This window comes from Xyrauchen texanus, chromosome 10 (assembly GCF_025860055.1).
Source record: "Xyrauchen texanus isolate HMW12.3.18 chromosome 10, RBS_HiC_50CHRs, whole genome shotgun sequence".
NCBI classification, from domain to species: domain Eukaryota; kingdom Metazoa; phylum Chordata; class Actinopteri; order Cypriniformes; family Catostomidae; genus Xyrauchen; species Xyrauchen texanus.
The window spans coordinates 23,091,483-23,113,402 of record NC_068285.1 but is presented as its reverse complement, the minus strand read 5'-3'; the positions used below and the strand labels follow the sequence as shown (position 1 = coordinate 23,113,402).

General features: G+C 41.6%; 1 protein-coding gene across 1 annotated transcript in view; it reads right to left on the bottom strand.

Moving 5' to 3' along the window:
- The window catches only part of LOC127650893 (CUB and sushi domain-containing protein 3-like), a 686,283-nt gene that overhangs the window by 200,639 nt on the left and 463,724 nt on the right, over positions 1-21,920 (bottom strand). The window contains exon 21 of the mRNA XM_052136534.1: positions 19,157-19,345. Within this exon, the coding sequence (XP_051992494.1) occupies positions 19,157-19,345 (189 nt within the window). The remainder of the gene's footprint in view (positions 1-19,156; positions 19,346-21,920) is intronic.

The following is a 21,920-nucleotide window of genomic DNA, read 5'->3' as shown; positions in this document are numbered from 1 at the left end:
GAAAACGATCCATTGGTACAAAGCTCAACAAAGCCATGTTACACTTTTTCCTGCTTTTTTATAAAAACAATTTAGCTTAATCCTTGGAGTAAACAGTCAAAACTGGTGGAAAGCCTTGTATGATGACTAGATGTTACATTGGGAGTCTCCGATATATACCAGGCCTCTTGTAAACACATGAAACAAGCACATTTGAAATTGGGGTGTTTAGGAAAAACAAATCAATTTGAAATGCAGTGGCAATGTTGGTGAAACATTGCTGAAATTGCTTTATGATGGAATATGACCTTCTGAACCAAAGGAAACAAAACAGAAGGGAAACCAAAACTGATGAATCTGCAATGCAGTAGTTGAAGGCCACAAACTCGAGCCACCCAGACATATAATCAGGTAAACTGAATTTTGAAGTGCAATTTAAATTCAAAACACTTTGCACCTGTTCACACACCAGTTAAGAAAGGAATGCCTCAGGGTGTATGTGTGTGTGTAGAGCATGGGATCTTATATAATTACACAATCTCAGAACCACCCACACACAAAACAAATAGGATTTTCACAGATGTATTTATTACATACATTTGCAAATGTGTGACTGGTTGATCAGATTAGCCCATAGCAGAAGGTTGATTGGTTTAGGGATTTAACCTTTACTCAGTATTTACTTATGCATCATGCATTGTAGGTACAAGGTACTGTTACGAGTAGGATGGATGGATGGATGGACTAGCCATTTGTAATTTCCTTATAGATGGATTAAGTCAGCAGATACATTCTTTTAATTCGTAAATGATCAGTGAAATCCATCTGTTATCCTTTAACTCCTAAATTAAAAGCAAACTGCTTAATACCAGCATGAGATGGGATTTTGCCATTCTAAAGCCCTCAGGGAGTCTGACACAAAACTAAAGTCACAGATACCCAAACCCGTTGTAACAAGACATAATATTAAAGGGAGCAATATTGACATTTTCCATAAACTTGATAGGCTTAAATTTCACTCTAACTGCATTGAAACCCAATTATACAGATTAGGGAGAGCTGTGTACTTCTCTCTCTGTGCCATGAATAGGAGAGTAAGAGACTGAATCTGCTATATTGAAAAGTAAAAAGAGGAAGAAAGTAAAAACAAAAACCTGGATATCATTGAGTGAAGTATCAGAAAAACAATACAAATCGAATTGCCTTCACAAAACTGTAAAATGCTCAGTACAAAACTACATATCTCCTCCAAAACAATGATTTTGATTCCCAAACCTGTTTTTGTCTGTTCACTTCATTGATTGTTTTCTGCTGGATGATCCATCTGGTTGCTTTGAAATTCCTCCTGCAGCTCTTGCCCTCAAAAGCATATGGACAATTTTATGTTCTCTTAACAAGACCTCTATTTTTGATCAAACAAAGCACAGAGTTCAATGATGTAGAGGACTATATGATGTAATTGCAGTATGTCTACCCACAGAGGTTTCTGTTCTCCGCCCTCTACTTTAGCAAGAGAGCAAGATATGTGGCAGACCTCTATATTCAAACATCAAAAGTGACATAAAAAGCTCTGTCAAAAGCTGATGAATTAAAATGTGAAAATCAGCATTATCATATGAGCAACAGTGCTCTTACACTGAATGCTGGCAATGATTCGGACATATTTAATCATAGCTGTGCTTATATTCAGTACAAAACTTATTCCATTCAATTAAAGTAAATGGTGACTGAGGCCGTCATTCTGCCTAACATCTCTTTATGTGTTCCACAGAGTCATTCAGGATTGGAACAACATGGGTGTGAGTAAATGGTCACAGAATTTTAATTTTGGGTGAACTGTCTCTTTAATATAACCGTTAGGGCATATTTGGTGCATACCTTTGCATCAAGATATATAAGTAAGATGTTCAATGTTCGAATCCATTTTCAAATGAAAATCTCAAGCAGTGCTTTAATCACGAGGATTTGGTTAATGTCTCTACCTGGAATTTGCAAAAGAAGCATTGCCGCAGAATGCATTGAAAATGTACAAGACGTGCCCTGTAAGATATGGCTCGCAACAAAAAGCCTTCAAAAATACAGTTTTAATTTCTATGCTAATGAAAAACCCTCTACAGTATGAAATAAATTAAACAAATGGTGAAAAAGAGACATTAGTGAAAGTTTTGCCAGCTAGATCAATGGGGATCAACATATTGAACAGTTTTTACAGCTGCAATTAAAGTTTAGAATACATTATGAATTGCAAATGATATGACTGATGGTTTCACATGAATAAATGATAAGGTGGTCCAACATCCATAAAGCACTGTCATCGTACACTTTTAGTCATGTGATTCACCCGCAACTCCCCTCAGAACACTAATTTATCAATCTGAGGCTTCGGACGTAATGAATATGTACCAGCCTGAAAATCAGCAATCTGACACATTCTGGAGCACTATTTTAAAGAGCGTAAACAGCACATTTAGATTCTGTTCTGTGAGGCGTGTTTTACAAGTTTTTTTAATGAGAATAAAATAAAAATGAAATATCACATTGGTGATCATGGCAACAATAAATATACCACATGGCAATCTATTCAACCCCTTACAGGGCATATTACAGTTGAGCACAAACTGCAATGTATACTTGATTTTGCCATTTACCCATTACTGAGCATTAACCACTGCAGAAGTAGTTCACCCAAGAATGAAAACTCATTCAGTCATTATTTACTAATCCTAATTTTGTTCCAAACCCATATGACTTTCTTTCTTCTGCAGAACCCAAAAGGATATATTTTAAATATGCCCGCCCAAACTCCCGACAGGGTCCCTGAAAAATGATATCTAATGGGCCCCCCTCATTCCGGCTGAGGGTGTGGGGGGTGATGTGCATGCATGTATGTTGGAGCACCGGTATTTGTTGCAGGCAATGCACACGCATGATCTCCAGCGGACAATCACCAGATGTCGTAGCGATATCTGGGGTGTTGATCTATGTCTCTTGTGCACCCCTCATTAGCTGGGCCCCTGAAAGCTGTCCCCTACCCCCAGATAATTAGGATCAAGTCAGTTAGACATAAAGAGGGCTCACTCAAAACAAGGTGAGACAGTGTATAGCTATTATACCACCCGCAGCTGGAACGAGCTTCCAGAAGAGGTTAGATGTGCCCCAACAGAAGCCATATTTAAATCCAGACTGAAAACACTTCTGTTTAGCTGTGCAGGTATTGTGAGTATTGTGCTGCACTCATTGATTTCACAGAATTATTTTACTTTTCTCTTTCTTTCATTTTAATTATTTTGTATCTCATCGACTTGTGATGCCTATTGAACCTATAGAGAACAATTCTCTCAGATGATTATTGCAAAACCTGACTCTGAGTTTTTATTCTTCAATATCATATTGAGGACCCAGCTGTCGCCACCTACAGCTTATGGTGGAAGAATGTGGGCAATTTTATCAGTGTAAACTTGATCAACCAACAAAAATAAGGTAGTTAGATTTTATTATTTTGTTAGGCACTGTCTGGTGGAGAGATTGAATGAGGTGCTGCTGTTAGTACCTGAATAAAATAGGCCTAAGACACCCTGCACTCTGTACTGAGAGTGGGCTGGAGTTGTTCTGACAGTCCACGCTTATGTTCTAGTCCTCACTTGGAGTCTTCATTAAGAACTTAGCAGTGGCTAGATATCACACCTGGATGTAGTGGTATCTTTATTAGAATGTGAGGATGTCTTTGTGACATTGGAGACATGCACAGAAGGATGGCGCAAACAATAGTCTGTCGCCTAATTGTCGCCAATAGTCTGTCGCCTCATCTCTCTCTTGGTGTCTCCACTAAGACAGGGGTGGCCCAGAGTTTAGGAGATGATAGTAAGCAGATTCTTTTAGTTCAGATTAGATATACATTTTTCTTTTATTTTCATGTTTTATATACACAGTGTAGGCATTGGTTGATCATGCGTACACTGAGATCTGCCTTTGAAATTAAAATGAAAGCAAAAGTATTTCAATAATGATTTGGATTATTTCATGTACTCTGATTTTATCAATTAGCTGAAGTTGTGCTCTTAATACCCGTTCTCCTGATTTTTATGCAATTTTATTATTTTTATATAAATTTTTCTCAATGTGTGTATTTCTTTTTATTCTTATTTCATCTTCTTAATTTGTTTTTATTTTTTATGAATCTTGTATTTGCTTTAAAATGTATATTTAAAGCACTTTGAATTGCCATTGTGTATGAAATGTGCCATGTATGTAAACTCAAATCAAATAATTGTTATTGGTGTTATACTTGTAAATATCAAACTAACAACAAATTTTAAGGCATATCTGATGCTGCATTTAATCCACACAGAACCAAAGCAGAATCAGAACTGCCTTTGATTCAAGTGGCTGAGGTGGGTCAGAGAAGGCATCATTTAGTCTGGCTTTTGCATCTTTTTTTGAATTTTGAGCAGGCTCAGAGCATGTTTAACTCTGTGTGAAGACGCCTCTAGATTGATAAATGTTGTAAAAGTATTGATCATTGTTAATTCATGGTAACGTCTCGGGTTACATGTGTAACCCTTGTTCCCTGAAAAAGGCGGAACGAGATGTTGCGCTGCTAAGCGCTACGGGGAACAGCTTTCGCTGTGAGCTGAGCTGAAATAATGTGTGGAACACGTCAATGAACATTGACCAGAATTTACAGCCTCGGTTGATGTAATCATTAGATGCACCTGAGGCCAGGCTATAAATGGATACGTCACCAGGTGTCGTCAGATACTTCTTTTTGAAGAGCAGTCCTGGGACGTCCCAGTGCGGCAAAGCAGCACAACATCTCCTTCCGCCTTTTTCAGGGAACAAGGGTTACACATGTAACCCGAGACGTTCCCTTTACAAAAGGCTTCACTTTGATGTTGTGCTGCTAAGCGCTACGGGGAACGCAATACCCACGCCGCCGCACTTGGGGCTGTCCGGACCCCTACGGTTGTGCAGTGTACTCACAAAAACGCGAGAGGTCTCAGACATGAGCTTGAGATGTCGACTCAAGTTAGCATAAACATCTAAACCATTCAATTTTGATGAATGTGTGTGGAGAGGACCAGCCTGCCGCATCACAAACTTGTTCAGGCATGAGCTGAGATGTCGACTCAAGGGCATGAGAGCCCGGAGTGCAGAACATCCAAACTAAAAAAGTCCAATGAATGTGTGCGGCGAGGACAACCTGCCGCATGACAAACTTGTTTAGGCATGGGCTGAGATGTCGACTCAAGGACATAAGAGTCCGGAGTAGCAAAGCATCTAGCCCATAAAGTTCGATGAATGTGTGCGAAGAGAACCCTATCGCAACACAAACTTGCCATAAAACTGATGAATGTGAGCGGCGAGGACCAGCCTGCCGCATCACAAACTTGCTCAGGCATGAGCTGAGATGTCGAATCGAGGGCATAAGAGCCCGGAGTAGCAAAGCATCTAACCCATAAAGTTCGATGAATGTGTGCGAAGAGAACCCTATCGCAACACAAACTTGTCATAAAACTGATGAATGTGAGCAGAGAGGACCAGCCTGCCGCATCACAAACTTGCTCAGGCATGAGCTGAGATGTCGACTCAAGGGCATAAGAGCCCGGAGTAGCAAAGCATCTAACCCATAAAGTTCGATGAATGTGTGCGAAGAGAACCCTATCGCAACACAAACTTGTCATGAAAACTGATGAATGTGAGCGGAGAGGATCAGCCTGCCGCATCACAATCTTGTTCAGGTATGAGCTGAGATGTCAACTCAAGGGCATAAGAGCCCGGAGTGGAAAAACATCCAAACTAAAAAAGTCCAACGAATGTGTGCGGAGGGGACAACCTGCCGCATCACAAACTTGTTTAGGCATGGGCTGAGATGTCGACTCAAGGGCATAAGAGCCCGGAGTAGCAAAGCATCTAGCCCACAAAGTTCGATGAATGTGTGTGAAGAGAACCCTATCGCAACACAAACTTGTCATAAAGACTGATGAATGTGAGCGGACAGGACCAGCCTGCCGCATCACAAACTTGTCCAGACATGAGCTTGAGATGTCGACTCAAGGGCATAAGAGCCCGGAGTGGCAAAACATCCAAACTATAAAAATCTAATGAATGTGTGTGGAGAGGACAACCTGCCGCATCATAAACTTGCTGCAGAGGGAGACCTCTAGCCAAGGTTTTAGAGGAGGAGTGCCCTCTGGTAGAGTGCGCCCTGAAACCTACTGGCGAAGCTTGACCGCGCGCCTCGTAGGCCCGGGCAATAGTGAGGATGCCTCTTTGAGGGCACCCCGCCCACCAAGCTGTGGCAAACCGCAGTGGCCAAATACAGCCTGGCAGTGGCGAGGCAAGTGCCCGCTGACACTTCCAGAACTGAAGCAAACTGGCAGTTAGCTGGTTCTGTAATAAGAACTTTAGCAGAAGGAAATGCATGCAGGCGCATTTGCGTTTCTACGTTCAGCCCCTCCCGAGGGGGACTGGGCGACTCGGGGAGAAGTAGAGGAGACATTGCGCTATCAACAGAGGCGAAGAGGTCCTCTTCTGCCCTGTAAAATCTACCCAGATCAGTTCCAAGTGGAGGGAGCCCTAGCACTTGAAATGCTCTCGATGACCTCAAGGATGAGAAGGTCCTCCCTGTTCGGAATCGCCCAAGGCGAGCCGTCGAGGAGAGAAATTAACTCCGAGAAACATATCCTGTTCGGCCAGCGCAGCGCCATTATTAGGAGGCAAGACCCTTGCTGGTGAACATTGCCAAGACTCCCGGGAGCAGAGAAACCGGGGAGAGAAACCCATACAGACGCATTCTGGGTCATGTATGTGTCTTAACGTCCAGACCCAAGGGGGCTGGGTGATTTCAGGGAGAAGTAGAGGAGACATTGCGCTATTCATTGAGGCGAAGAGGTCCTCTTCTGCCCTAAGATCTCACCCAAACTTGTTCCAAGTGGAAAAAGCCCGGCATTTAAAAAGGTCTCGATAATCTCAGGAGAGAGCCCTGTGTCCCTCAGTTGGTACCCTTAGGGGCCAAACATGAAAGATTCCACAATTTGGGGCAGGGATGAAATATTGCCCTGTGCCTGAGATAGAAGATCCTTCCTGTTCGGAATCGCCCAAGGCGAGCCGTCGAGGGAAGAGATTAGCTCCAAGAACCAAGCCCTGTTTGGCCAGCGTGGTGCTATCAGTAAGAGGCAAAAACCCTTGCTGACGAACTCTGGGCAACTACTACCTTAGGGTGGAGTTCTTAACTCCCCCGTTGGTATTTCCTGTCTGGACCGTAAATCTGCTCCCGTATACGGGCATCCAGGGATATAACTGACCTGAGTGACAGGAGCTTACCCTGGGCCCTAAGGAGAATCCGACGTGTCAGAAATACAGCTGACAAGAACGTGGGTCTCCTTGAAGATTTATGTAAGAGGCTACCGCTGTATTGTCCACCCGCACCAAGACATGGCAGCCTCAGGAGGAGGTATTTCAGGGCCAGAAATACAGCCATCAACCCGAGACAGAGACTGTGACAACCGAGCTGATGACCCTCCTATCCCCTTAAGCTGGACGACCACTTAAGGCCGCTACCCCGCCCATCAGGGAGGCGTCTGTCGTTAGCAGTCTGCGACAACAAGACGCACCTAGAGTGGGACCCAAGGCAGAAAACCGGGGTCTGAACCACATAGGAAGGGAACGAAGCCTGAAGCGCGTAACCATATTTAGCCCAGGGGTTTTGGCCCTTGGAAGAAATCCCCTGGCTTTTGCCACAACAAAAACGGTCTCATGAGCAGAAGGTCCAGAGGGATCACCGTGGACGCGTTCGCCCTGAGACCTGGAAATCGTTGGTACTGATAACAGTGCAACCTTGACCTAGCCTGACTTTGCTCAGGGTGATCTGAATGGACTCAATCCTAGCGGGAGACAGTTGTGCCCGCATTGAGATTGAACTCCATACGATGCCCCGATAGACAGTGTTCTGAGTGGGAGAGAGGACACTTTTCTTGGCATTGAGCCTCAACCCCAGAGAAACAGATGAGCTAAGATGATGTCCCTGTGCTGAACTGCCAGTTCCTGGAACTGCGCTAGGATCAGCCAGTCGTCTACGTAATTCAGAATGCAGATGCCCCGGAGTCGCAAGGAGCCAGCGCTACATCATGCATTGTGAATGTGCGGGTAAAAAGGGCTAGGCTGAGTGAAAGAACCTGACCCTGGAAGACTTCGCCCCCGGAAGTGAACTTCAGGAACTTTCCATGTTGTGGCAGAACTTCTAAATGAAGTATAGAAGTGCGTCATAAGATCGATGGTGACCAGCCAAACGAGTTGTAGGGCTTGAGACACGACCGTCTTGACAGGCATCATCTTGGACTTGAACACCCACGGGTAGTTCAAGCTTTAAGATCTAAGCCAGACGCCACCCCTCACCCTCCATGGGAAACGGGAAGTATTTAGTGTAATAACCTAACTCTCTCTCTGGAAGGGGAACACATACCATGGCCCCTTTAACCAGGAGATTGAGTTTTTATTTTTTGTTTTTACAAAAAATAAATCCGATTTACGGTAGTGAGAACACGCTGTTGAAACACGGAAAAGCGGCGAGAGAATTAAATCCTGACGCCCTTATAAGACCCAGAGAAAAGAATATATCCGGCAGAAGTTTCCACGCTGCCAGGATCTCTGAGATGGGTATTATATTTTAACACTTCCTGTTGAGGGGTTGTCGGGTGTTTCGAGTCCTGAATAAAATGCAGGAACAGCGAAGACACCCGATTTTGACGGAAGCCTCTGCAACCCGAAACACCAAGAGGTGGCGGGAATGGAGGGGCTGCGAGGGGGTACCGGGAGTGGTGAAGTGAAGCACGCGCCCCGTCCCGAGGGGAGCTACCCCCTAATCTAGGCGCAAGACCATTAGGGTTTTCTCTTACTAGAAATTATAGTCCTGAGGTCTTGCTTCGGGGGCTGGCGAGGGCAGCGAGACTGTCCCCAATCCCTGGGAGGAGGAGCACGACTCGCCACGCTTTGCTTTTGAGCCTCCCTTCAGTCAGGACCGAGGTGGGTCTGAGGCTTGCTTGTCAAGCGCAGAACCCACACTCAGGTCGTCCAGGAGGTCAGCCTGGTACACCTGAAAAACAGCATAGTGTGCAGAGCAGCACCAGCCTGACCTGCTGCTTGATAAGCCCTTCCCACTAAAGTGGAGGTTGTCCTACAAGGCTTTGAGGGGAGAGAGGGCTTCTTAAGTGACGATGCCGAGCCCGGCGAGAGATAGCCCTCAAGCGTCCCTTCGACCGGCGGCATCACTGAATACCCCCGTGCCTCAGCACCCACGATAGTCGAATATAATGACGTCGAGGGTATGTGAACACGGGAAGAATATATATGTATTTTTTTTTTTTTTTTTTTTATTTAGGGGTTCTCCATGAGAGAAAAAGCTCGTCATGGAGGTTATCAAAGAAAGGCAAGGGACCCATGAGGCGTTCCCTTTCTTAGACTGGAAGATAAAATCTATCCCCTAATTTGGAGCGTTTGGGGGTCTCTTTTTCGCGTGGCCAGTCCAATCTGGCAACTGCACGAGTAACAACATCGAGCAATTCCTCCGTATATTTTTTTATTGCGGACGGAAAGCTCGGAGGCGGGAAGAGAACTGCGATCCACCTCATGATCCGAAGAAGCGTCGGAATGCGCTTCGAGATCATGTGAAGGACCAGCTGGGTTTGGGGAGAGAGTGAGAGAAAGGGATCAACCCGTCTCTTGCTCCTCAGCCAAATCCATGCACGAGCCCCACGAACGATGTTTTCGTGAGTGCTGACTCCCGGAAGCAAGCGAGGTGAGCACGACACACTCTGCCTGTTAAAGCAAATCGCAGTGCTCGCACCCGCCCTGCTGCAACGCGAGAGCAGCGTGCTCTTACCCCCAAACAAACAGCAAAAACTGATGTGTGCCGTCTTCAGCTATAGAGCGAGAAGAGAGGAACACGCACCGTTTGCTTTCAGTCATTCTCTCTCTTTTTTTTTTTAAATATATATATAATATTTTCTAAACAGAAGAGAAAAATAGAACAACATTCACTGCACACTGCCTAACTGATTCTATCTCCTAACAAAGGAAAGAAAGTTTTGACAGGGTGTGTGAAACACACAGAAACAGTATCGCTCTGAAAAAAGAGTTTCTGACGACACCTGGTGACGTATCCATTTATAGCCTGGCCTCAGGTGCATCTAATGATTACATCAACCGAGGCTATAAATTCCGGTCAATGTTCATTGATGTGTTCCACACATTATTTCAGCTCGGCTCACAGCGAAAGCTGTTCCCCGTAGCGCTTAGCAGCGCAGCATCAAAGTGAAGCCTTTTGTAAAGGAACACTTCTTTCTATGCTGGCTTAATAAGCAAAGACAACAGTAAATTAACCGTATGTAAAGTTATTACCCTGAAAATGTAAACACTGTGGCACTATCAAAACATTGCTCCGTTTGTCTGAGCATCTTGACCAGTGTGACACAGCACACTTGTTTTTAATCATCTTTACAGTATGTCTGCATATATGAAGATTTCATGCTGATATATAACACAGTCTGTCTTTCTCAGCCATACTGTTTCAGAAATAGTGGCACCTTGCCTCACGTAATACTTGTTAACACTCAAGTTAAACAATTCACTTCAAGTTAACAGTGAGTATGTGTCAGGGAAGATACCTTGTGGTTTCTGAATGAACGCAAAAGCATAATGTGTGATCAGATACTGTATTTCTTATTGCATCCCATTGAACAGGCTTGGCATAACTCATAAATGTCAACATCTGATGATTAATATCTCTATAAGAGAAAGATTGGATGCTGAAGGAGAGTTTACCATTCCAGAGATTAATCTTGAAAAAAAAGATTAAAGAAGGCAAGGAGGAAAATAGTTGGCTTGCCCTCAATTGTTCCACACTGGCTTGAAATGTTTCTCCTTGAAAAGTTCTGTGAGATTACTTTTTTGGACAAAGAGGAAGTTTAAAAGTTTAAAGCTGATGTGTGTAATTTCTGTGCCACTTGTGCCACCAAAAAAACTAACAAAAAAACAGGTTCAAACAGGTTTCCTGAACACTCCCTCCATCTTTGAAAAAAGATAGACCTACCCCAAACTCACGCAATGGTTGAGCCAACTTTGATGTGTCAGGCTGGTTGGGATACTCAAACAAACAGAGCACCACAGAGCCACAGTTCATACTGTCTTGGGTAAATGACCATAATAATGGCTTGCTTATAGTTGTCTTTGCATATAAAGATGAGATTGGAGAAAATATTTTAACACAGAAAAAATACAAACTTCAGCAAGTAATATATGATGAAGAGAATCTTTAAGGTCACAATTGATTCTTTGCTTGTGTAGTGAGACAGACTAATGTCTTGTAGCAGTTTCCCCCCTCCTAATGTTGTAATTTGTGTGTAACCGTGATTTTCCCGGTTATGCATAATATTAACTTTAATGCGATTTGTATTATGCGGCGTGCATAAGAACAGCGCATTTGTCTGTTTTATTATATCCCGCCTCTCAGAATTCGGTGGTTTTGTTTATAGCCTATCAGCGTGCATTCGTGGGGTACATTAGGGTGGCTATGTGACGCCTAGATGCGCGTCTTGATCTAATGGCCTCCCCCTTTTCCGGTATTGGGCGTTTCCGCTCAATGGGTATGTGTTGTTGTCGTCATTGATTGTTTTTATGTTCAACGTTAGGCTAACTGCCTGGCTCTGGTACCTTGTGTTAATGTTAGTTTCGTTGTATGTGATTTAGTATTTGTTTGCGCGAGGCTCGTATCGAGCTCCGCTGGCCAATTGCTGCCATCCTTCAGTCAGCCGTTCCATACAGCCGTGTGTGTGCGGCTGTAATTATGACTGTAGCTTCAACACTTTTGGTACGTGAACGCCTTAAATACGAAGGTGAGTGAAACTCGTGTGGGTTTCATGTTTAATTGTTTGATCTTTTATAGATTATCTAATCTGCTCACCAGAAGTTGTCTGTCTGGATGGAAGCTGAAGGTGCCCATCATGATTAATCTGTTAAGATAAATAAAATATTTTATACCTTGGTATTCACATCTCTCGCCCTCTTGTCTTGAAACAACGAACCTGTGTGCCCTTTTCGATTTGTGTTATTATTTCCCTAAATACAGGGTGGCGTGGTCCGCTCAATTTATTGTCATTTTCATGGCGGCATCAGCAGAATCCCCCTCGGCTGGTGCTGCCGTCCTATCTATCCTCGACCGGCCATTCCGCTACACTTGCACATCTTAGAGTATGATACTGTTGGGGTCAAAAGGAGTTCACATTTTGTTTTTATGTCTATGTTATTTCTCTAACAAACATGCTTTTTCTGTTATACATTTTGACCCTGTTTGTTGGTCATAAGGCCCATTTGTCCTCATTTTGAAAAAAAGGACATTCATTCTTTTTCTTTTGAAAAGTAAAATCAATAGTTGTAATGGATGGTAGAGTAAGTTGAGGCTTGTGTTACTGTCCAGTCATTTTGATTAATACACTACCTTTGTCTGCATCCCCTCAAGTGGAAGTTGTGGTTTTTAATCATAATCTTAAAATACCTCCAATTTCTCACTTTGCACACACTATGACACAATGCTGTAGGGGAGAACGGGGTTAGTTATCACATGGGGAAATTGTCAAAAGGGTTATTTAAGGGAAACGTTCACCCAAAAACGATAATTCACTTCTCAATTACTCAACCTTATGCCGTCTCATTCTCCTCTTTTAATATTAATCTTGACATCAGCAGTGATGATTTTGGCATGATAATTTTTTGAAGTGCAATTACGCTTCCTTGCGCTTGACGCAGGAAGTAAAAAAGTAGTTGTAGACCTTTTCAGGGACTCATTAGTGACGTCAAGTGACATCATTGTTCCATAAACATTTCCTGCTTTTCAAAACAGACTATTTAGCAGATGGGCCACTTCTATTAAAATTAATGGGAGAAATCGGAACGCCCAAAGGCAGCCAATGGTCAAAGGACGTTGAAAGGAAGTACCAACTTACAGATAAAATAGCTAATCACCTTTTAGATACAGAAATCGATGGTCAATCAACCTGAGAACATGCATTAGCAACACAAGATGGTAATTTTTTTTTTAGCATAATAAACAAATGATATTTATAATTATTATAAATTATAAATGTATAAATTATATTTATTAGAATTATTAAAAAATAATAGAAAAATAATTTTCCCCATTTGGTGGTGCGTGATGGGGCTCACCTGAGCCCAATGAAGAGCCTCATCACTGCTTCACATAAACACTGAGCGTGCCTCTCCTCGGTTTCTTTGAGCGGTTTCTACCTGCGGACGTCTTTGCAGGTCCAGGAACAGAACGGGAAGGTTCCAGTGCAAGTTATATGTGTCACCAGACCCGCATCCCAGCACGAGTTAGATACAACATCAGGGATTGGAGCACACGTTGCTGCTTATGGGCCAGGATGTCGGGGCATTATTCCCCTCAAGTGCCAAATGCCACCCCACACGCCTAAAACCAAGGCGTGGAGTGCCTCGTGGCCGCCATGACCCCGCCAACAATCACCTGGAACTTCCCCTGTCTTCACTAATCTTCCTTAACATAGCCTTTCCACCACAAAGGCTCCAAATTCCCCTTTGTTTTGGACATTTTAAATAAATGCCTCTCTGAGGCCTGACGCCACACCCATTGTGTCTATCACCTGCTCACTCTGCCACACAGTGTTGCAGTACTCGAGATCGTTCTTGGTCTCGAGACTACTTTAAGGTCTCTGTCTCATCTCGGAATCGACTGCATTTTACTTGGTCTTGTCTCGGTTTCAGACAAAGAGGACTCGGGATTTTATTTCAAGACCGGTTAAGACCACAACTGTGGGGGTATCACTAAATTGCCTATGAATTGTCTGATTTATTTGTGAACATCATTACTGTGATTGGATGTAAAACTTCCTGCTTTAAATGCAAGCAATAACTTGACTCATTTCTAATTTCTAAATTTTTGTTTCTATCAACGGCTGTCACCCCTCGCTGCCCCCCCTCACATGCAATCCAAGAACGTGAATGCAGGATACAGGAGAAGAAACCGTAGCTGTCTGAGAGATGTCAGCCTAATCTTCTGTAATACAATTTGGCTACCTAAACAAATGATTCCAAACCACTGTGCCCACAAGTGTGATGTGATTGTCAGGTGTGCCATGGAAAATTATCAAATTCCTCAAAATAAATAATTACCATTTTTTCCTGGTATTTTAGTGAAGGCATAAAGTTGGTAGAAGATTTGCAAACATAGGAGTGGTGGTGGCGTAGTGGACAAAGCACATAACTGTTAATCAGAAGGTTGCTGGTTCAATCCCCACAGTCACCACCATTGTGTCCTTGAGCAAGGCACTCAACTCCAGGTTGCTCCAGGGGGATTGTCCCTGTAATAAGTGCACTGTAATTCGCTCTACACAGTAAGTCGCCTTCTACATTATAAATGTAAACATTGTTGTTCTAACAAACTCTTGGTCTGCTGTCAAACGCAAGTCCTCACATGCCCACAAATTATACTTCATCATCATCACACTTGTAGTAAAAACATTCAGCCAGTGAACCGAATGAATTAATAGAATACAACAGGTATATTGATTTACTCAAAGACTAAAAGCGGTTTATTTGTGCACAGCATAGAGTTACAGATGTTTTGAACAGATGTGGCTTACTTGTCACGTTTCTCTCATGAAACATAAAAAGAATATGAAAAACTGTTACATACAATTACTAAAAGCAAATTCTCCTGTTTTAAACAAGTCCAAAAACACAGCGATTCAATGTGTAGATTAGGTACTGTAATCTTCACGGAGCACGTTTGACATCTGAACCATGCTCCGTTGCTGGCTGCTCTTGGGTCCTATGTGTATTTTTTTCTTTCTATCAACAATGCGATTTTGACCCAGTATGATTTATAGTCGGGTACGAATTTATTTATGGAAAATACAGTAAATAAATAAAAAATAACAAATTTATTTTGCTGTGCATTTGCAAGAATTAATTTGCAAGAACAAATCTACAAATTGGAAAAGACACAAATTTGTTGGTTTTTCATTATCCAATTAGCGCTCTTGGCATCATATACATAGCCGAATTTCAAACATTACGAGTTCAAGCTACTAAGACAGACAGAAAACATGGACAAGTTCTTGAAAAGGAAAACTATCGACGATGGTTATGCGGGATAGTGGTGTGCCATGGGATTTTCTAATCATAAAATAGTTTTTTATGAATCACTGATATAAACCGCAAAGAGTTCATCTTCAAAAAACTGTCCAAAAGATAACACACAACGGTATGCAAATTCTGCAATGTAATGCTTACTGAGATGGCTGGGATCACATCAAACTTTTATCGTCACTTAGAAAGGAAGCGTAAAGAAAGGTAAGCTAAGTGTAAGTGATGCTAGCATAGCTAACAAGCTAATGTTAGCAATCTGCCTCTTGCTGCATTCCATTCAATTAGGAAAGTCAGAATTTCCAACTTCGTACTGGGAAAAGTGCAATAGAAAACAACTTGAAGTCATAAACTCTGATTTTGCCGAGATGCAGGTGTGTTACGTCACAAAATCTTGTCGGCACCCAGGAAGATGTACAAAATAAGTGAAAACATTCACTTTTATTAAATAATATAGATAAATTTATCAGAGTTCCTACATTACATGATATTAAAGCGTGTTTAACAAATGTTAGGAGAGTAGCAGTTGTTCAAAGCATGGTCAATTATACTCTCTAAATGCTAGCATTGCAGACTGTTTATGAATTGGGTTTCTAGGAGACATCTCTGGTGACAGTCATATGTAGCTAATGTTTATAAAGATATGTTATATCAACGTTAGCTAATATCAGCTCCGACATAAACACTACACCCTGCGGTAATGCTCACTCACTTGGGAGACAGAGCTAGAGATGTGACAATAGAAAAATATGAAATATTTACATTTTAAATAGGCTGCTTTGTGTTTGGCATTCTTTGTTCAATTTTCTAGAATTAACTATGTGGTTAGTAAATTACACACATTTACAAAAGGCTAGTTGTTGGTTCACAAACAACAAAAAACGTACTATATTGTTAAAGAAAAAAACTGAGAAAAGTGAAGACTTATGTATTGAATAATAGTTTGATAAATTCTGTACTTAATGATGGTTTCTAGGGGAAGAGTCATCAAGAAAACCTGATGAGATGCTTGAACAAAAAAAGGATTGTTTTTGGTGGATGGTAAAACTTGGAAAAGGAGTGTTGAATAAAGATGGTTAAGTTGATTTCAGCTCCTTAGTGTTTATTGTATTTGTTTGCTCATAGAAAACAAAGGAAAATTCACACACATAAAATTCACCTCTGCAATGACTTTTGATTATTTTATCAAGACATTTATCTCTCACACACACACACACACACACACACACACACACACACACACACACACACACACACACACACACACACACACACACACACACGTTGTGTTTCCATGTTTTATGGGGACTTTCCATAGACATAATAGTTTTTATACTGTACAAACTTTATATTCTATCCCCTAAACCTAACCCTCACAGAAAACATTCTGCATTTTTACATTTTCAAAAAACATAATTTAGTATGATTTATAAGCTGTTTTCCTCATGGGGACCGACAAAATGTCCCCACAAGGTCAAAAATTTCGGGTTTTACTATCCTTATGGGGACATTTGCTACCCACAAAGTGATAAATACACGCTCACACACACACACACACACACACACACACACACACACACACACACACACACAGCAATAAAAGAGGTTGTTTTCTGTGGGTGTGTGGTCTTGGTCTTGACTCGCCCTACCTTGGTCTTGGTCTTGACTTGGTCTCCACCCCTCAAAGTCTTGGTCTTGTCTCGGTCTCGATACACTCTGTTCTTGGTCTTGACTTGGTCTCCACCCCTCAAAGGCTTGGTCTTGTCTCGGTCTCGATACACTCTGGTCTTGGTCTTGACTTGGTCTTGGTTTAGGTGGTCTTGACTACAATACTGTAGTGTTGTCAGATTTTACTGCTTATTTTAAATATGTTCTTTGATTGTAATCTTGACAAACCATTTTGGAGATATCTGTCTTTCTCCATTCAAGTAGATAGGAGCTTCACTTTCATGACGCTTTTTTACATAGATATAAAGCTGCCCAAACTGCCCAAGAGCATTCCAAAGATGACAGCTGAGTGGACTGACTTACCTTGAAAAGAGACTTTGTTGAAAATGCAGAAATACGTTTGGATCCTTCTAATTACTTTGTTTTTGTATACATTCTTGAAACGGTCAATAGTGAACAAGGAGTTACATTTTGGTCTATTCTCACCCCAAACCAATCATATAGATTCAGAAGACTGATTAAACCACTCGAGTTGTATGGATTATCTTTATGCTACCTTTATGTCCCTTTTTGGAGCTTGAAAGTGTCGGTCCCCATTGACTTGCATTGTATGGATTTAAACATCTCATATCTTCACCAAAATATACTCCTTTGTGTTTCACAGAAGAATGAGAGTCTTGTGAGTTTGAGACAGCATAAAGGTGAGTAAATGATGAGAGAATTGTCATTTTTGGGTGAACTATTCTTTAAACATGATTGTTCAGCCTCATTCACCATTCACTTTAATTGTATGAAAAAAAAAAATGCAATGAAAGCAACTGAGTGACTGAGGCTGTCAGTCCCGACAATTCCACCTAACATATCCTTTGTTTTATGGTAGGGGTTACATTGGGGCAATTATATGATTACAGAATTTGTATTTGTGGGTGATCTATCCTTTTACCAAACTGACAACTTTGAAAGAAGTCAACATTGTTTGGATGCGACCTTACATTAGATCTACTGATATAATTAGTTTTCTGGCACTGAACATTGCAACACCTAAACAAAAATATAGTCTGGAGACCATAACCTGACAGATGGAAGAAAAAAATAAAAAAATAACACAAACAGCCATGATAAATGCAGTTATTCTGTTTTTCAATTAATGTGAAACATGGCCGGTGACCTCTCCTGCCCGAAGAGAAGTGTAGCACACAAGCAAACCCTGGAAAGTTCTCCATTATTTTAATTGGTATTTTGTTTATGCCTCTGTCTTGTGTTATGCATGGCTATCTTCCAATAGATGTCGTTTCTGGCCACTCTGTCTTTGTCTGATGAATGCTTTATTGCTAAAGACTGACTTTCTGATGCTAGTGAGTGAGATACACTGAGAGATATGATCAAGAAACACTGAAACTTGACAATACTGGCACTAAATCACTCCAAAGCCTCTCAGCAGAAGCCAGCAAAGCTGAATCCTGAAAGCAACTGTGAAGGAAGGTTTATTAGATCCGGGACTATGTAAACTGTGTACCAAAATGAGGCCACTCTGCATGACACATAGTGACTCTTTGTGTGTTTCCAGGGAGACAGCAGGGATGAATTCCTCTATCGTAATTTAGCTTGACTCAGATATGCAAAGAAAGTGACCATGGTCATATTGGATTAAACCACCCATGTCTGACTTCCCCGATCAATCACTTGCAAAACAATCAGATAAAAATAAGGTTAAATAAAAAAAGGAGATCTCTTAAATATCTCAATTGTTTTAGACATTGACTAAGACATTAAGGAGATTAAGTGGAGCCCTTTGCTTAAGTCTATCCCTTCTCTAATTTTTTTTCCAGAAAAAAAGACCACAGGAAATTCATGTACCTACTCCAGTGTTTAAGAGATCTCAACAGTGTCTCAAAATGAACTTAGCCAAATTTGCCAATACATCAAAGTCATCAAACAAAATTCAGAGATTTCAATATGAACTCAATAATTTTTCATCTAATTCTTACCAGACTAAACAATCTGAGCTATACAATTAAATGTAATGTTATAGCTGTCTCCAACTGTAAGTTATAAATCGTCTAATATGTGCATGTTTTTATTTCTCCTTTATTTTATTTTATTTATTTATCTTTAACAAGAAACATCTAAGACAAAGATTATCCCTTAATGAAACATATCTGAGACCTCCATTATATTTCCTGAGCTATGAAAGAGCAACTCCAGAGGACTGACAGTCAGTATGAAGACATTAGAATAATCTTTCTTTGGAATCAGCAATATGTCCATGTGGTATACTATTTGGTTATGAATAAAGAAAATAAATGGGTAAATAAATGAACAGCTGTCAACGTACCAACACACCTTGGCAGAGGTGCGCTCCACATGCGCCGACCCCCTCCCAGGCAAATGATTTCTGGTGCTCCCTCCAGGCGGTAGCCCATATTACAAGAGAAGGTCAGGGTGTCTCCGATACCAAAGCTGTAGCCATTACGACGCCCAAACTGTGGCACTCCAGGATCCTCACATGGCTCCAGGTTATACTCTGAGAGAAACAGAATTTGAGAGATTTTACATCATTCATTGTATGTGTAGTGGTATGGGCAGTAAGCTTTGCACCCTGTTGGCTCTTGAACACATGTCAACTAGATACAATAAGCTCCACCCAGACCAAACCCCTCGTTAGCTGAGCTTATATAAAGCACCTGTGTCATCATGGCTGCCTCATGGCTTTGTCTCTGCCTTTTGGTTGCCACATGGGACTATCTTTGTGAATTTTAGTCTGCTGCCTTCCTGATTGTTATCTGCCTGGGCTTGGAAGGGAATGAACTCTCCCTTAGCCAACTAAGTACGTTTGAGTGAAGGTTGTCAGCTGCTGTTTTGCCTTAGTTTAGTTGTCTTTGGATTTTAATAGTTTTAGTATATCTTTGTTAGTTCCTTGCTGTTTGGTTTGCTTGTATTTTAGGTTATCAACTGGTTTATTGTTTCTTTGGTTTTGTTAATTATTTTGCTTTTCAGTGTAGCTAGTAACCAGCTTGCGGAGAGACTAGGCACATTAGTGTGGTTCCCATCACAGATTGTAGTGATAACTGCACGGTGACACGATTTGTGGTGCAACGATTTGCAGTGACTGGCGACTGCAGTGGGCACCTGTGGTGGGTAAGTTTGTGCATCCTTGGAACACCCCCTTAGTAGACAGTCTCTCCACAGCTGGCCCCTGCCCACTTTCCCCTCCTTTTCATTGTCATTTAAGCCATAACTGGGAGTGTATTAATTTTAAAAGAATTAACCTGATTGTTAAATATATATTGTAATAAAACCTTTTCTACAATTTCTATTGCAATTTGATTTAAACATCCAAATTTTCAATCATCCTCTTTACAGGTTCTCCCAGTTATAATTTATTCATCAATAAATTAATACTACTTTTGTAACATGTCTCTGTCTTGCTTCAGTTAATGAACCTGTGTAGCCTTTGTATAACTGGGGTGTTTGTTGAAATAGAAATAAACAGTTCTTGGGGTGAAAGTCCCCAGGTGGCGTAGTTGGTTAGTTAGACTCTGGTGGCGTTTCCTCCCCTAGCGGCACTCGCCTTGCTACATATGCAGTGTTTATTACCAAACATTTTGTGTTTTTATTTATCTATGTCAGGTGTTTCCAAGCTCTTGTCAGCTGAACCTCTCTGATACATATCAGTGGTTTTTCAACTGGCGGGTCGTGACCCGAAAATGAAGCCACATCTTCAAGTGCCCCATTTGCTTGTATAGGATTTGATGTAATCTTCTGAAATGTTCCTATTCATCCTACATGTAATGATGGAGATATATATATATATTAGATATATTTTGCTGGACCTATGTAGTTAATGGTAACATTAATAAATTCCATTTTTGGATTCTTTTTGTTTACATTTTCGTCTATTGTTGGGTCATCAATTGATGTCTTCTGTCAAATCTAGCTCCTGAAGCAAAACCAGTTGAGAACCACTTATGTAAATTTACTTGGGAGTCACCTGATCTTAATTACTGTTAACCTTGTAATTATCCAAAGATATTCACAATATCTTCACTTGTTAATTTTTTTTTTTCTAATTTAGATTTTATTCATGCTTTCAAAGGGATAGTTCACCCAAAAATGGAAATTCTTTCATTGACATCTTATATCAGTTTTTGTGAGGACATTTGTGTGCCGACTAAAACCTTCCGTACATACAACAACCAAAAACCCTGGTAGACACTCACTAACTACAGGAGACCATCCCCCAACATTGCTGGTACTCAACAACTGGCAGATGAGCTGAATTGCTTTTATTGTAGGTTTGAAAAGCCCACAGTCACACCTCTCCCCCACTCAACAACCACCTTCCCCCTCTGACACGCTGTCAACCCCACTCTCTGACCCCTCATCTGCACTCAAGATCTGTGAAGAGGATGTGAGCCACCTCTTCCAAAGGAAGAATATCAGGAAGGCTCCTGAGGATGTGTCACCATCCTGCTTGAAAACCTGTGCAGACCAGCTGGCCCCCATCTTCACACAGATCTTTAACAGATCATATAGAGGGACTATTGAGAGCATCCTGAGCAGCTGCATCACTGCCTGGTTTGGGACTTGCACCGTTTCGGACCGCAAAGCCCTGCAGAGGATAGTGAGGACAGCTGAGAAGATCATTGGGGTCTCTCTTCCCTCCATCAAAGACATTTACAAAAAACACTGTATCCGCAAAGCAACCAGCATTGTGGACGACCCCACACACCCCTCACACAAACTCTTTACCCTCCTCCCGTCTGGCAAGAGGTACCGACGCATTCGGGCCCTCACGGCCAGACTGTGTAACAGCTTCTTCCCCCAAGCCATCAGACTTCTCAATACTCAGAGACTGGTTTGACACACACGTGTCCTGAGTTGCACTTTAATAACTGTCACTTTATAACTGTCTGCTACCTCAATAACTGCTATGTGCATAGAACATTATCTCATAGTATGTTATGTTTACATTTTAGAAACTGTCATCTTTTTGCACTACTGAGTACTGGTCGGCGCTGCACTGTCTATTGTCCTGTTCATTGTCAGTAATTTGTTGTACTGTCCTGTACTTTTTGCACATGTTTGCACGTGCACTT